Source organism: Sapajus apella, unplaced genomic scaffold, assembly GCF_009761245.1.
Source record: "Sapajus apella isolate SASKATOON/1434 unplaced genomic scaffold, GSC_monkey_1.0 scaffold76, whole genome shotgun sequence".
Classification (NCBI taxonomy): Eukaryota; Metazoa; Chordata; class Mammalia; order Primates; family Cebidae; genus Sapajus; species Sapajus apella.
The window spans coordinates 7,300,077-7,313,394 of NW_022437016.1; the positions used below are offsets into that span (position 1 = coordinate 7,300,077).

The 13,318-nt window shown below is 47.1% G+C and overlaps 1 protein-coding gene across 3 annotated transcripts in view; it reads right to left on the minus strand.

The window, feature by feature from the left end:
- TTLL11 (tubulin tyrosine ligase like 11) overlaps positions 1 to 13,318 on the minus strand; it is a 277,911-nt gene that overhangs the window by 167,052 nt on the left and 97,541 nt on the right. For all 3 annotated transcript variants that reach the window (XM_032251514.1, XM_032251513.1, XM_032251515.1), the window contains exon 4: positions 7,242 to 7,817. In XM_032251514.1, coding sequence (XP_032107405.1) covers positions 7,242 to 7,817 — 576 coding nt within the window. The remainder of the gene's footprint in view (positions 1 to 7,241; positions 7,818 to 13,318) is intronic.

A 13,318-nucleotide genomic window follows, 5' to 3' on the forward strand; every position in this document is an offset into this window, starting at 1 on the left:
AGACTTTTTACAATTGAATGCTGGACATTGTGATATTTCAATGCTAAGTGTCTGGACTTGGTCTTCCTTTTAAAGTGCTGGGCTTTGTTTTGGCAGTCAGTTATTTGCAAATCAGCCTGATGTCTTCAAAGCCTTTTGCTTAAGGTGAATAGGATGAGTCTAGAGTAACCTTTATTCCAAAAAAGATTTAATCCTCCCCATTACGGCAGAACTTCTTTGGAGTCTCCATTGAATGCTCCCAGCCATCACCACGGACCCTTCACTCTGACTATTCAGCACTCGAATGCCTCCCTGCCCTATGTGAGCAGGGAGGCAGAAGTGTTTCAGCTTATCAATTCCCTGGTTATTCTTTGCCCAGCTTTGTGGATTAACACTCCATGCATGCACGGCTTAAGACCCAGCAGAGACCCACTGAGATCCCATGCAGCTTTCTGGAGCTCTTTTCCTGCTTAGCTCCTTCTGTAATTCTGCCCCACAACTTCCAGCCACCTCAGCCTTCCGAAACTTCAGTCTTCACCTCCTCAACTCAATGAGGTCACTGGACTCTGTTTAGGTTCACCTCCTCTGTGTCCATATTCCAAAAATTGCCCCCAGACGAAAAGCTGAGGCAACCATAAGACTCACCTCAGTTTTTCCCCACCTTTTCCCAGAGATTACAGTGCTGAGCTATCTGTGGTTCAAAGCCTGAAAACGTTTCTTTCGTTTACATATTCATATATATTTCTCATAGTCCAATCATTTGAAGAAGGAGGTTACATTTAGTCATTGTTACTCCCTCATCACTAGAAGCAAAAGTCTCAGGAGGTGACATATGGACAGGGGCTGAATAAAGTGAGAGAATAAGTCATTTTTGGGCCAAGCACAGTGGTTCACATCTGTAATCCCAGCACTTGAGGAGGGTGGCTCACCTGAGGTCAGGAGTTCGAGACCAGCCAGACCAACATGGTGAAACCTTGTCTCTACTAAAAATATTTTAAAAATTAGCCAGGTGTGGTGGCAGGTAGCTGTAATCCCAGCTACTTGGGAGGCTGAGGCAGGAGAATCGCTTGAATCCCAGAGGCGGAGGTTGCAGTGAGCTGAGATGGTGCCACTGCACTGCAGCCTGAGTCAACAAGAGTGAAACACCATGTCAAAAAAATAAAAATAAATCACGTTTGAATAGCTGGGGAAGAGCAGTCCAGGCAGAGGGAAAAGCAAGAATGAAGGCTACTTCTGAAGAACAGCAAGGAATGAGTGAGAGGGAGGGGCAGAAGATGAGGTCAGATGGACAAGGGGCAGATGGCGCTGCATCTTGTAGACCATGAGAAGGAGCCAGGATTGTAAGTGCAATGAAAAAGCTATTGGAGGGTTTGAGTGAGGAAAGTAACTTAATCCACCTTATGTTTTAAAGCATCTCCTTGGCAACAGTGAGAAAAATAGGCTATAGGCAGCAAGGGTGCCTATGGCAGCCATTCAAGTGCGAGGTGATGGCTGCCTAGACTTGGATGGCAACAGTGGAGTTGGCTAGAAGTGGTTACATTTGGGAATATTCTAAAGTATATTTGCAAGAGTTGCTTAGGGACTGGAGGTATGAAGGAGGGTAACAGAGAAAAGAATGATGACTCAGGCTTTTGGTCTGAGTGACTGACTGAATGTCATTCATTTACTGAAACAGTAAAGACGATGGAGTGCAGGTTTGGGAAGGAAGTCAGGAGCTTGACTTTGGACATGTTCAGTGTTTGACGGTTATTAACCATCCAAGTAGAAAATTAAAGTGGACAGTAGGATACGCCAATCTGGAGCTCAGGGAAAGGTCAGGACTGGAAATACCATCGTAGGCGCCAGTAGCATAGAGCTAGTGCGTAAAGCCATGAGGCTATGTGAGATCGTTTAGGAGTGATTGTGAATAGGGGGACACCTTCCAAAGGATTGTGCCCTGAGACTCTCCAACACTGACGGGTCCAGAAGAAGAGGCTGAGAAGCCGCAGCCAGGGAGGTAGGAGGGAAACTGGAGGGTGTGCTTCTATCACATTCTGCTCGGCAAACCCTTCTTCATGCTTTATGCTCCAGCTTAAGCATCTCCAACTCAGGAAAGCCTCACCTGACAGGGTTAGGCAAAGTTAACGACGCCCTTTTCTGGGCTCTCCCAGCATCCCACAGGGACCCTCTCATGGCTTTTCTTATGAGGGACTGCAGTTCTCACGGGTCAGCCCTCCCCACTACACTGCGCACACCCTCAGGGCAGAGACCTTGTCCTATCCGTAACCACACGCCCACACTAGCTCAGGGCTCATCTCAGGAGTGCCCAGGGAACCTGTTAGAGCCCAAAGGAAGAAAAAGCTGAACGATGAGAAGTGGTTTTTGGAAGACGGCTTTATCTAGGAGGTAGGGCTTGAGTAGCACCTTGGAGGGCACTGACGTTTAAGAAACCGAGAATGGGAGAGAGCACGCCAGGTCAGCCGAGACAGAAGAGAACCAAAGGGCAGAAATGGGAAGCACAAATTATGTCTGAGACAGTAATCGTATCTGTTTTGCAAGACTGCAAGTCTCAGGGCGGGTACAGTGAAGCTAGACTGGGGCTGGGGTCAGGGTGACAAATACCAGGCTATGGAAATGGTTTGCAAACTCTGCTCCTTGGAACACTGGTGTTCCCGTTAAGTTTAAGATGTGAATATTTCATGGTTTCTTATAACATCAGGGCACTTCTTCATAGACAAATTTGAGAACTGTTGTGGTTACAGAAAACAAACAATGGAATAATCATAAAAACTGTCATTTATTGATTCCTATGTGGTAGGTGCTGTGCTGAAGATTCTTCCTTGCTCTTATTTGCGCTTGTGATGCTTCTGAGAGGGACGTACAAATTTGATCTCTAACTGCAGATAAAGAAACTGAGGCTATGATTGCTAACTTGCCAAACAGACTAACTAGAGGTGCCAACCCCAGGCCAAACCCAGGCCGTCTAAGAACCAAATCCAAGCCCTTGACCTTTCACTGGATTGCTCCTTGACCTTCTTCCCTTGGGGTGACTGGGCTGAAGGGTAAGGGGGAGGTAAAAAAAAAGAGAGAATAAACAGAAGAAACATCTTAGGATTTAGGAATAGCACCTCCTTCAAGCATCTAAGGGAAAGGATCATGGGCCAAGGAGAGAATTAGACACAGGGAGCTAAAAGAAGATACAGACCAAGCAATGGAACTGGGAAAGAACGTTCTTGAAAGCTAAGCTGGAAGCCTTTCCTCCGCATGTGTTATTTCTGCCATATAATTCATCTACACTGAGGCAGGCCTCACTGTTTAAACCAGAGTCATACTGGTACCCTCAGGAAGACTGACATGAGGATATGTCGCTGGGAGCTACCTAAGCAATGACAGGGGGCAGGCTGGAATGACAGGGCAGCCACGTTCCTCAGCAGCAGATTACAGGAAACCTGCCCACAGCCCAAGCAGTGCCCACAACTGCTTCGGGCCATCACAATTTCCCAAGTAGTTATTATGGCTGTGATTGAAAAGCGTTCACTGTCACGTGTTTAAGATACACGTCATTTCTCTGGCTAGAGTTTATGTTCTGGAATACTGCAATCTGGGCCAAGCCCAGGCAATGAGCGGGAGAGGCTGTACGGCAAAGAAGCAATGTGCTCTATCTGCACCAAACACTACAGCTTGAAAAGCCATTCATAATCTTTATCTCACTGGAATTTGACAACAACCCTGTGAGGTAGGCAAGGAAGAAGAGGCACAGAGAAGTTAAGTGACTTATATAAGAATACACAGCAAGTCGATGGCAGAACCTAACTGGGTCCCTAAATCTCTAGGTTCCAAGTCAGCTCTGGTGTTTGAGACCCCAGCAAAGTGTTCTTACAAGTGGTAAGAATGAAGTCGGAGATGGCTACAAGGAGAAAAGGATGCCATTTTCTCCCTCGGTGACAGGGAATCTGAAATGTATGGCAAGACAAATTCCAAATATCTAACACCTTATACCCTGTCAAAGCGCTGTCACCTACATTACTTCACAATAAAAGGCAGGCAGGGAAGTGGGCATTGGTGATTTACAGAGAAAGCGGCAGAGGCTCAGCGTGGTGAAGAAACGAGCTGGAGCTGGCACAGCTGGGAAGAGGAAGAGCGTTTCCTCTCGCCCGGCCTCTCACGCTGCGCTCCTCCTCTCACCCAGGCCTGGAAGCATTTAGTGGCCAAGCAGTGGGAGATGGTCCCAAGGCTGTGATTCCATCTGCTAGACATGATCTGATCAAACCAGTGGCTCCCTCCCTGTCTGCCCCTTCCACCAGCTCCCCACAGCTTGGGCCCCACCGATGGCTGCCCCATGTGGTCTGTCCATAGCAAGACGAGTAGCAAAACAAGCAGCCTGGCCCTCCACCCTGCCACTCGGTCCAAGCCAGGGCTCTGTGGCTTGGCTCTGCCTGCTGGGCCCACATGATACTCCTGGAATAGCTGTCATTGTCAAACAGATGTGACCACAAGGTCCCCCGGGATGACCCCTGGACGTGTGTCCACGTTGCAACTTATCTCCTTGACCCTAACTTTTTGCTGGCTTAGGTCAGGACTTGTTTTCTCTGGTCCTACCTCTAAGTTCTGCCTTTTTCTTCTTTCTAATATTTTAAACCACCTACCTGATGGCTGAGCTGTCCATCCTCCCTGGGAACCAAAGGCCAGGGGTCTAAGTTTCTCAGGACAGATCTCTGGATGGCAATTACCCCCTCCTGGTACTAATCCTGGCCTGAATTCCCCTCCAAAGGGTCCCGCCAGCCCGTCTGGAAATCCTGCTGACTGGTGCCCAGCCCCTGGGGTGGCCTCTCTGGGTTTGGGGCTGCACTTTGGGACCAGCCTCCTCTTCTGCTGTTGAATGAATGCCCCATCCACTAGAGACACTGCCCCACTCCCTTCCTTCTCCCTTCTTGTCCCAAGAGACCTGTTACCCACCTGCCGAGAACTAGAAATAACCCAAATGCTCCTTGACAGAAGAACTGATAATAAATTGTGCATGTTCACAATGGAATCTACAAGAGTGCAAACGAGACAGTGCCCACGATCCCCACCAGCATGGGTGGACCTTTGAAACCTTACGTGTAGCGGAAAAGAATGTTGCAGAAGGCTCCATACTTTATAACAGCATTTTTATAAAACTCAAGAACAAGCAAAACAAAATAATACATTGTTTAGGGATTCACGCCTAATGAAAGTATTTTCTAAAGCAAGGAAATAATAAACATAAAATTCAGGGTGATGTTTACCCCAGGGCTGGGCAGGGACCTGGTTCTGGGGAGAAACACACTGGCTGGAGGTCTTGGGCTGGGAGGAGGGTTTGGGGTGATCATTTTGTTGTTTGGCTTCATGGCTTACAAATATGTTCCATGTATTCTTTTTTCATATCTATCAAGTGCTACAAAATAACTTTAAGAATTAGATGGAGAGGGTCCCAGAGCTGTCCCTTCCTTTCTTCTCCTCCCACACGGATTAATCTGGGGGCAGGAAAGTGTGTGTGCCTTTGGAGTGTCTGGATGCCACGTCTCCCCACCCCGCACTGTCACAGCTGAATGTCCTGTAAGAAGGTTCCAGCCTCATTCCTCATTTCCTTCGCTCCCACACTCTGAGTCCACCAGACTCTGGCTCCATTGCTCTGCTGAAGACAATTCTCTCTGTCTCCAGTCAACCCCTTGTGGATGGAGTGGACAGTTTCAGTGCTGGTCTTGCCTGGCATCTCAGCAGCATTGGATGCGCCAACCCCTGCCTGCTTCTCCAAGCACCTCTTCCTTGGCATTCCGGGGTCTTTCTCCGGTATTTATCTCAAGACACTCCTTCTTGGCCTCCTTTTCTGGCTCCCTCTCCCTTCCCTGCCTGTCCCTTAGTTAAACAGTGGTGCCCACAGGTATCTTCTCAGTCCTCTCGTCACCCTCTTGGGTCACCATCTGCCAATGAGTTCCCATCTCTGTCCCAACCCAGACCTCTGTCCCCTGAAATCCAAGCTCCAAGCTCCAAATATCCAATTGTCCCCTCAATCTCTCCACTTGCATGCCTTATAGGTACTTCAGGTCCAACTCCCAACCATCCCCCAACAGCCTGGTCCTCTTCCAGGGGCCTCTATCCATCCATGCAAGTACCCAAGCCACCTGCACATCCGTCTCGGTTCCTCCTGCCCTCACTGCCACCATCTGTCATCTCTCTCCAGCCTCATTCAGTCACCAAGTTGAGCCTTTCTAGCTCCTTCCCTGGCACCCAAATCTGTCTATTCCCCCTACCTGCACCACAACCTTCCCAGTCCAAACCAGCATCCTCTCCAGCTTCTGTGAAAGCAACTGTCTCCTAGGGACCTCCCCACTTCCAGACTTGCCTCAGTGTATTCTCTACCCTGCCGGTATGCTGTTCTTTGTAACATGCAAATCTGGGTGCATCTTTCCCCTGCTTAAAATTCTCCAGGGACTCGACCTCCCATGCCCAGGCTCTCCGTGAGACAGTCCCTACCTTCCCTTCCATCTCACCTTCCCTCATCTCCCCTGACATCTCTGACTTACACCCCACCCGGCAACCAAACTGAACCTCCACCAGCTCCTCATGCTTCCCGCTCACGTCTCTGGCTCCAGCGCATTTCCACCTGGAGCCCTGTGTCTCCCTCACCCTTACCCAGTCTCTCCTGCTCCGACTAACTGTCACTCCAGGTTCCAGTTTGACTGTTGTTTCTTCTGGGAAGCCTTCCCTGAACATGCCACGCCTGCCCAGAGAATGTGGCATGGCTCCACCATCTCACAGCACCTCAGACGTTTCCTATTCTATTCTAGCACTTGTAACCCTTTACAATCATTGCTTTTTAAATTATCCATCTCTCACAACAGACTCTATGCATCAGCCAGCAAGGCCCTGACTTACTGTCTCAAAAGAACCCGGGACAATGCCTGACCCCTCTAAGCATGTGGCAAAAGTTGTAGAATGAGTAAATGAATGAATAAATGAGTAAACAAATGAATGTAAAACTCTGCTTTACGCATGTTATCTCATTTAATTCTTACAAGAACCTTTCAAGGTAGATATTCTTCATTTCATTTTACAGGTAACAGAAGGGAAGCAGCTTGCCCCAAGTCACACAGCTAGCAAACAGAAAGCTGGAAATTGGGCCCAGGTTTAACACCAAAGCCCACAGTGCCACCGCTCCGGTCCCCTCCTCTGCCCACCCCACCCCACCACGCATCCCACACGAAGCCAGAGAGCCCTCTTGAGGCTGGTCAAGGCTGAAACGCAGGCTGAGAACTGGTTACCTGGAAGCATGTGGGGCCCGGCCTCCCCGTGGGGATGTCTGACTGGTAGAAGACCTTGAGCTCTGGAGTCAGCGCGATGACAGTCTTTATCACCAGGGAGATGATGTCAGACCAGACCTTCTTGATGTCAACGCCTTTGGAAGACAGTCTACAAAGGATGCTGGAAAAAGTCCTTTTGCTGCCTGTGCTAGTACTGTCTGAATGGATGAAGTTGCCGCTGTGGATGTTCAGGGAATAGTTGGTTAAGTGCATAAAGATGTGGTGCAGGTTTTTGGGGGTGGGCTCCTGATATGGCTCAGTACAAAACCTGGAGAGTCCATCTTTGGCTATATAAATCTCTAAGGGGTCTAAGGACTTGAGTAAGACATACAGACGAATATCAAACTTGAGCTTGTCGATAAGGAGAGGTTTGCAGATGTACTCCTGGACCACCGCCGGCCTGCTCTGGAGGGTCCCTGCCAGGCGGATGTCACTGGGGTCTTTAATGAGGTAGATTCCGTCACCCTGACAACCACCATCAGGTTTCACAATAAAAGTGGGCTTCCAGGAAGGGTCATCATCTTTCACCATTCGAACCTGGAAGGGGGAAAAAAGGATGGCTGACATTATATTCTTTTCCCTCTGGATCCCTAGCACAGAGCAAGGCCTTAGCAAATGTGTGATGAGTGGGTGACAAGATGGTCCCTGTCGATCTGACCATGTGCCGAGCATCTTCCATGCAGACGACACTGCACAAGGTACTGAGATCATGACATCAGGATTGGCCCCCGTCTTGTGCTCCAGAGTGAGACGGAGCTCTATTGTGAAATGGATTGGCAGTCACAAGACCTGGGTTCAAATCCTGGTTTTGCCAGTTATTAGCTTCCACCTTGAACAGTTCATGTAACTAATAATAGTGCTGAGAATAATGATGATGGTGAGCTAATATCATTTATGAGCTCCCGTGAGCACTATATCAGGCACTTACCTAATTAGCTCATCTAACCCTCACCAGAAATATGGTTGTGCCTTTTCATGTCGGGAACAGAGAGGGTACAACAGTTGCTAAGAGCACGGGTGTTGGAGTCAGATGGCCTGGGCTTAGACACTGGCTCTGCTCCTTATCCTGGGCCTTGGGCAAGTGACTTAAGTTATCTACACCCTTTCCATCTACGAAATAGGAGTAAGGTTGTTTTGAGAATTAAATGCAATAATAAATGCAAGAGACTAAGTACCTATAATCTGACAAATAAAAGACAGTCCAAAGCCTGGCTGTCGCTCTTTTTAGAAGATGAAGTGGCTTGACCAGGTGCAGTAGCTCACGCCTGTAATCCCAGCACTTTGGGAGGCCAAGGCAGGTGAATCACCTGAGATCAGGAGTTCGAGACCAGCCTGCCCAACATGGTGAAACCCCATCTCTACTAAAAACACAAAAAATTAGCTGGGTGTGGTGGCAGGCACCTATAATCCCAGCTACTCGGGAGGCTGAGGCAGGAGAATTGCTTGAACCCAGGAGGCGGAGGCTGCAGTGAGCAGAGATTGCACCACTGCACTCCAGCCTGGGCAACAAGAGTAAAACTTTGTCTCAAAGAAAAATGAAAATAAAAGAAGATGAAGTGACTTGCCAGCTAATGGGATTAGAATTGGGATTGGAATCTAAATTGATGACTAAAGCCCTCAGACCTTCCTCTATCCCACCATGTCTTGGTTTCCTCACTTCAGGAATGGGGATATAGACACCTACTCTCATTATGTCATTGTAAGGATGAAATAAACTGAAACGTGCAAAGGACCAAGTGCAATACCACACACAGAGCTAGTGCACAGGAAATGTCTGTTTCATGTTTACGCCCCTTCTTAACTTCATCTGGTAGACCTGACCAGTCCTTCCATCTGTTGAGATCTTTTTCAAACAAGATCCTGTCGTCTGCAGTATTTGCTCTCCTCCCAGCTCCAGGTCAGCAGAACACTCATATAATTAACTATCTGAGAACCTGACCATCCAGATAGTCGGTCTGGACCTGTGGTTCTGCATAATTCATCCTCACCCCATTGCCCCCGATGCTGGTGAGATGCTTCCTGCAGCTATGGAGAGTGGATGGACTGAAATGGCAGGAAAGGAGGTTTTCACCAGGAGAGAGAAGCTGGAGGAAACGTAAGGATGGATTTCAAAGAGGGAGCCATCCTCTCTGCAGCTTCTTGCGTGAAAGTTTCCCTCTGAAATCTGAGAGCAGTGCCCGGCAGGCTGAGTTGGCAGGTGCCCCACTGAGGGACTCCTCTCAGCCCTCCACCTTTGCTGTGTAAGCCCAACCCAGGACAACTGCACTCGCGGTTGCACTTATCTCTTTGACCAGCCTATATTTCTAAATGAAGCTTTTGCCAATTCCTTGGGCACTATCAGTTATTCCAGGCTTGTAAAAGATCTTTAACAACGGAGAAACACTTAGAGCCTTAATAATGGTCCACATCAATTGTTTGCCCCTGTCAGCAGGATTCAAGAGTGGAACTTCACAAGAGATCAATGCAAGCCTCCCAGGGCCTTCCACCAAGGCTTTCTTGCAACTGTGACCTTGACGTTTATGTAGTTACTTAATATTCATCCAAAGCATTGTACACTCAGCCTTTACAGTAAATATAAGCATGCTGGACAAATGGCAGCTATGGATCAGGAAGTGAAAAATGTCAGGTTTGCACTGATGGGAAATTTTTCCCTCTGGAAAGCTTTTGCTATGGCGAAGATACTAACAGTTCGATAGATTATCCAGAGCAATATTTTTCCCTTTGAATTCCATGTATATGCCTTAAATAAATTAAACTACATGGTCAGTAGTCTCAGCTACTCACTGGATTCCTGAATACTTCTGCTCTTTGCCAAAATAGTGCCATACAAATCAAGATTATTAAAACTCATAGAGTCATTGAAATTTTAGAAATAGAAGAATCTTCAGAGATCAACATCACCCAGTGCTCTCAAAATTCAAGGGGGAAACTGAGGCTCCGAGAGCCAACATGACTTCCCTTGGGTCTCATAACTGGCCAGTAGGATGGTCAGGATGAGAACCTAGGTATCCTGACCCCACCTCAAGTTCATGGTTCCATTTTCACCTCTAAGATAAAATTGAAGATCTCTTTTTCCTCTTACTATAGGAAAGTTCCTCCTAATATATTAGACAATACTGATGTCTGTGCTCTGCCCACCCTAAAGATTTTAGCCCTGAGTATGGCCATCCAGGAACTGTATCTGTAGACCCTGAGTTAGCCAGACTGCCCCAGTTTCAAATCTTCTGTCTGGGTGCCTGGCTCTATAGGAAACCCTCACAATTGTTCAGAATGTGGTTCCCATAGCCACTAGACCCTTCCACCACTGCTACCCTAAAAGAGAAACATTTTTCAGAATTCATATTTACTCTCCTCTGAGGTTTATTCAAGAATGACCCTTTCCCAGCAGTTATTAAAGTTAAAAAGTAACACATTGGCTCCTAAAAAGAAGTGATGGACCAGAATGAAAATATCATCCACGTACCTCAGCCCCAGTCTCAGCAATTCTGATTTAATTGATCTGGAATGAGACCTGGTCATGTGTATTTTGGAAAAAATCACCACAGGTGATTCTGATGTGCACTCTGTCTGAGAATTATTGGACTAAATGAATTAAATTAAGATACCATCTGAAACCAACATATTCAATGAAGTGTTCTGCACAGATGTTAGCCGGAGTGTGAGGAAGACTTGCACTTAGGCTACGACTGACGGTATCTCTAGTTTTATCCAAAGCCACTGTTGGACCTGAAGTCCATTACCTTGTAACTGTATACACAGATGGCTGAAAGAGATACACAGAGGAGGTAGTGGCCTAATTACCTGGCACTACTTTGGCCTGTTGAAAAATTTATGTGGTTTTTACTGCCCCCTAGTGGGCATTTAGAAAACGCTACTGGGAAAGTCTCCGTTCAAACTTCCAATACTACAAAGCAGTACGATATTCTATTAAGATATTAAAATAGTCTTAAAGAAACACCACTACAAGCGAAATATTATTCAGCCTTAAGAAGGAAGAAAATTATCACACATGGCACAAAACGAGAGTATTCTGAGGATACTATGCTAAGAGAAATAAACTGGACCCCAAAAGACAAATACTGTAAGAGTGTACTTATATGAGGTGACTGGAGCAGTCAAATTCAGAGACAGGAATTACAGTGGTGTTTTCCAGGGGTTGGGGTTGGAGGGAATGGCGAGTTAGTGTTTAATGGGTACAAAGCTGCAGTTTGACAAAATGAAAAAAATTCTGGAGATGGATGGATGATGGTTACACAAAAATGTGAATATGCTTAATTCCACTGTACACTTAACATATATGCGATGCACATTTAAAAATGGTTAATCTGATAAATTTTGTCATTTATATTTTACCACAATCTTAAAATTAATCTTTAATTTTCTTTTTTTTTTTTTTTTTGAGACTGAGTCTGTTTCCCAGGATGGAGTGCAGTGGTGCGATCTTGGTTCACTGCAACCTCTGCCTTCCGGGTTCAAGCAATTCTCCTGCCTCAGCCTCCCAAGTAGCCAGGATTACGGCACACACCACCACGTAGAGACAGGGTTTCGCCATGTTGGCCAGGCTGGTCTCGAACTCCTGACCTCAAATGATTCACCTGCCTCAGCCTCCCAAAGTTCTGGGATTACAGGCATAAGCCACTGTGCCTGGCCAATTTTTAGTATTTTTAAGTCATAGCTTTTGGTAAGTTAGAAATAGTACCATGGTGGAAAACAGAAAACCTGGATTTTAGTCCCAATTGTTTCTGTGTGGCCTCGAGAAAGTCACCTAACTTTCTGGGCTTTGTTGTACTCACCTATAAAATAAAGGGGACACACTAAGGTCCCTGGCTTCTGCCAGAGAGCAAGTGCTGACCCATGATTTATCTCGACATCACTACAGTTGAGGGCTGTGTTACAAACACACAAGTGGCATTCATCACGCTGGAGAGTTCCCACTGTGCTGTTGGGATCAGCACATTGGGATGATCTATAAGAGGAGGAGATTTGGATCTGAGATTTATGATGCATTTGAGGAAATCAGCAGGGCATTTGGAGGAAGCAAGCTAAAATATTTGGAAGGAGAAATTCAGCAACTGGAATATCAAGCCCCAAAACATTATTAGCAGTGAGGGGCAGGTAAGAAGCCAACTTCTGAAGAAATACTGTCTGTGTCTGCAATACCGGGGAAGTCAAACCCAGTTAGGGCAGCCCTTTGTCACTCAGGTGGATTTGCATCCAATCTTAGCAACTCAGACCTTTGATGTCACAGGCACACGCTGCAGATCTCAGGCAAAAACAAGCCCCTGGTAGACAAAATCAATGTCACACAGTGCACGCCAGACAGGAGGCAGGGCCAGCCCCTGCTAGCCTTAGGGGTATGAGCCTGGTACCTAGGACAAATTCCTACCTCAATGTTCAAGGCAATTTTTGAGTTCGGTTAAGACGGAAGGCAGTCTGCAGTGAGGTCACCTAGGGCCAGATGGAAAGGGCAAGAATGGGCTGTTGGCGCAGAGTGGGGGATAGAGCAGGGAGGCAGAGAGGAAGAACTTGAGCAGATGACGTGCTGCTCCAGTGCTGGGAGACGAAGGCAGGAGCGGGCAGGACACTTCTGAGAAACTGCACATAGTTCCAATGGCAGGAGAACAAAAAGTGGGAGGAGGGGTGTGCACATGGAAACCCCACCAGTGAAATCGGCAGGGGCCAGATAACACCACCACCACCAATAATAATAACAACATTAGCGTATACTTACTGAGTGCTTATAATGGGTCAGGCACTGTTCTAAGCACTTTGGAGGTATTATCTCACTTAATCCTCACAACAATCCTATTTTACAGATAAGGAGAGGGAGGCCCAGAGATGTCAGGTAACTTGTCAAAGGTTACACAGCCAATAGGTCACAAGGCCAGGATTTGAACCCAGGCAGGCAGATTCCAGAGCCCATGCCAGAATGAATGAGGGATGTATGAGAAAAAGGGGTGGAGGAAGATCAAGCCTAGCTCAGAGGTAAGGGCCTCATAGGGAAGGCCCTCGAATATTGTTTTAGGGAATTTGAGTAA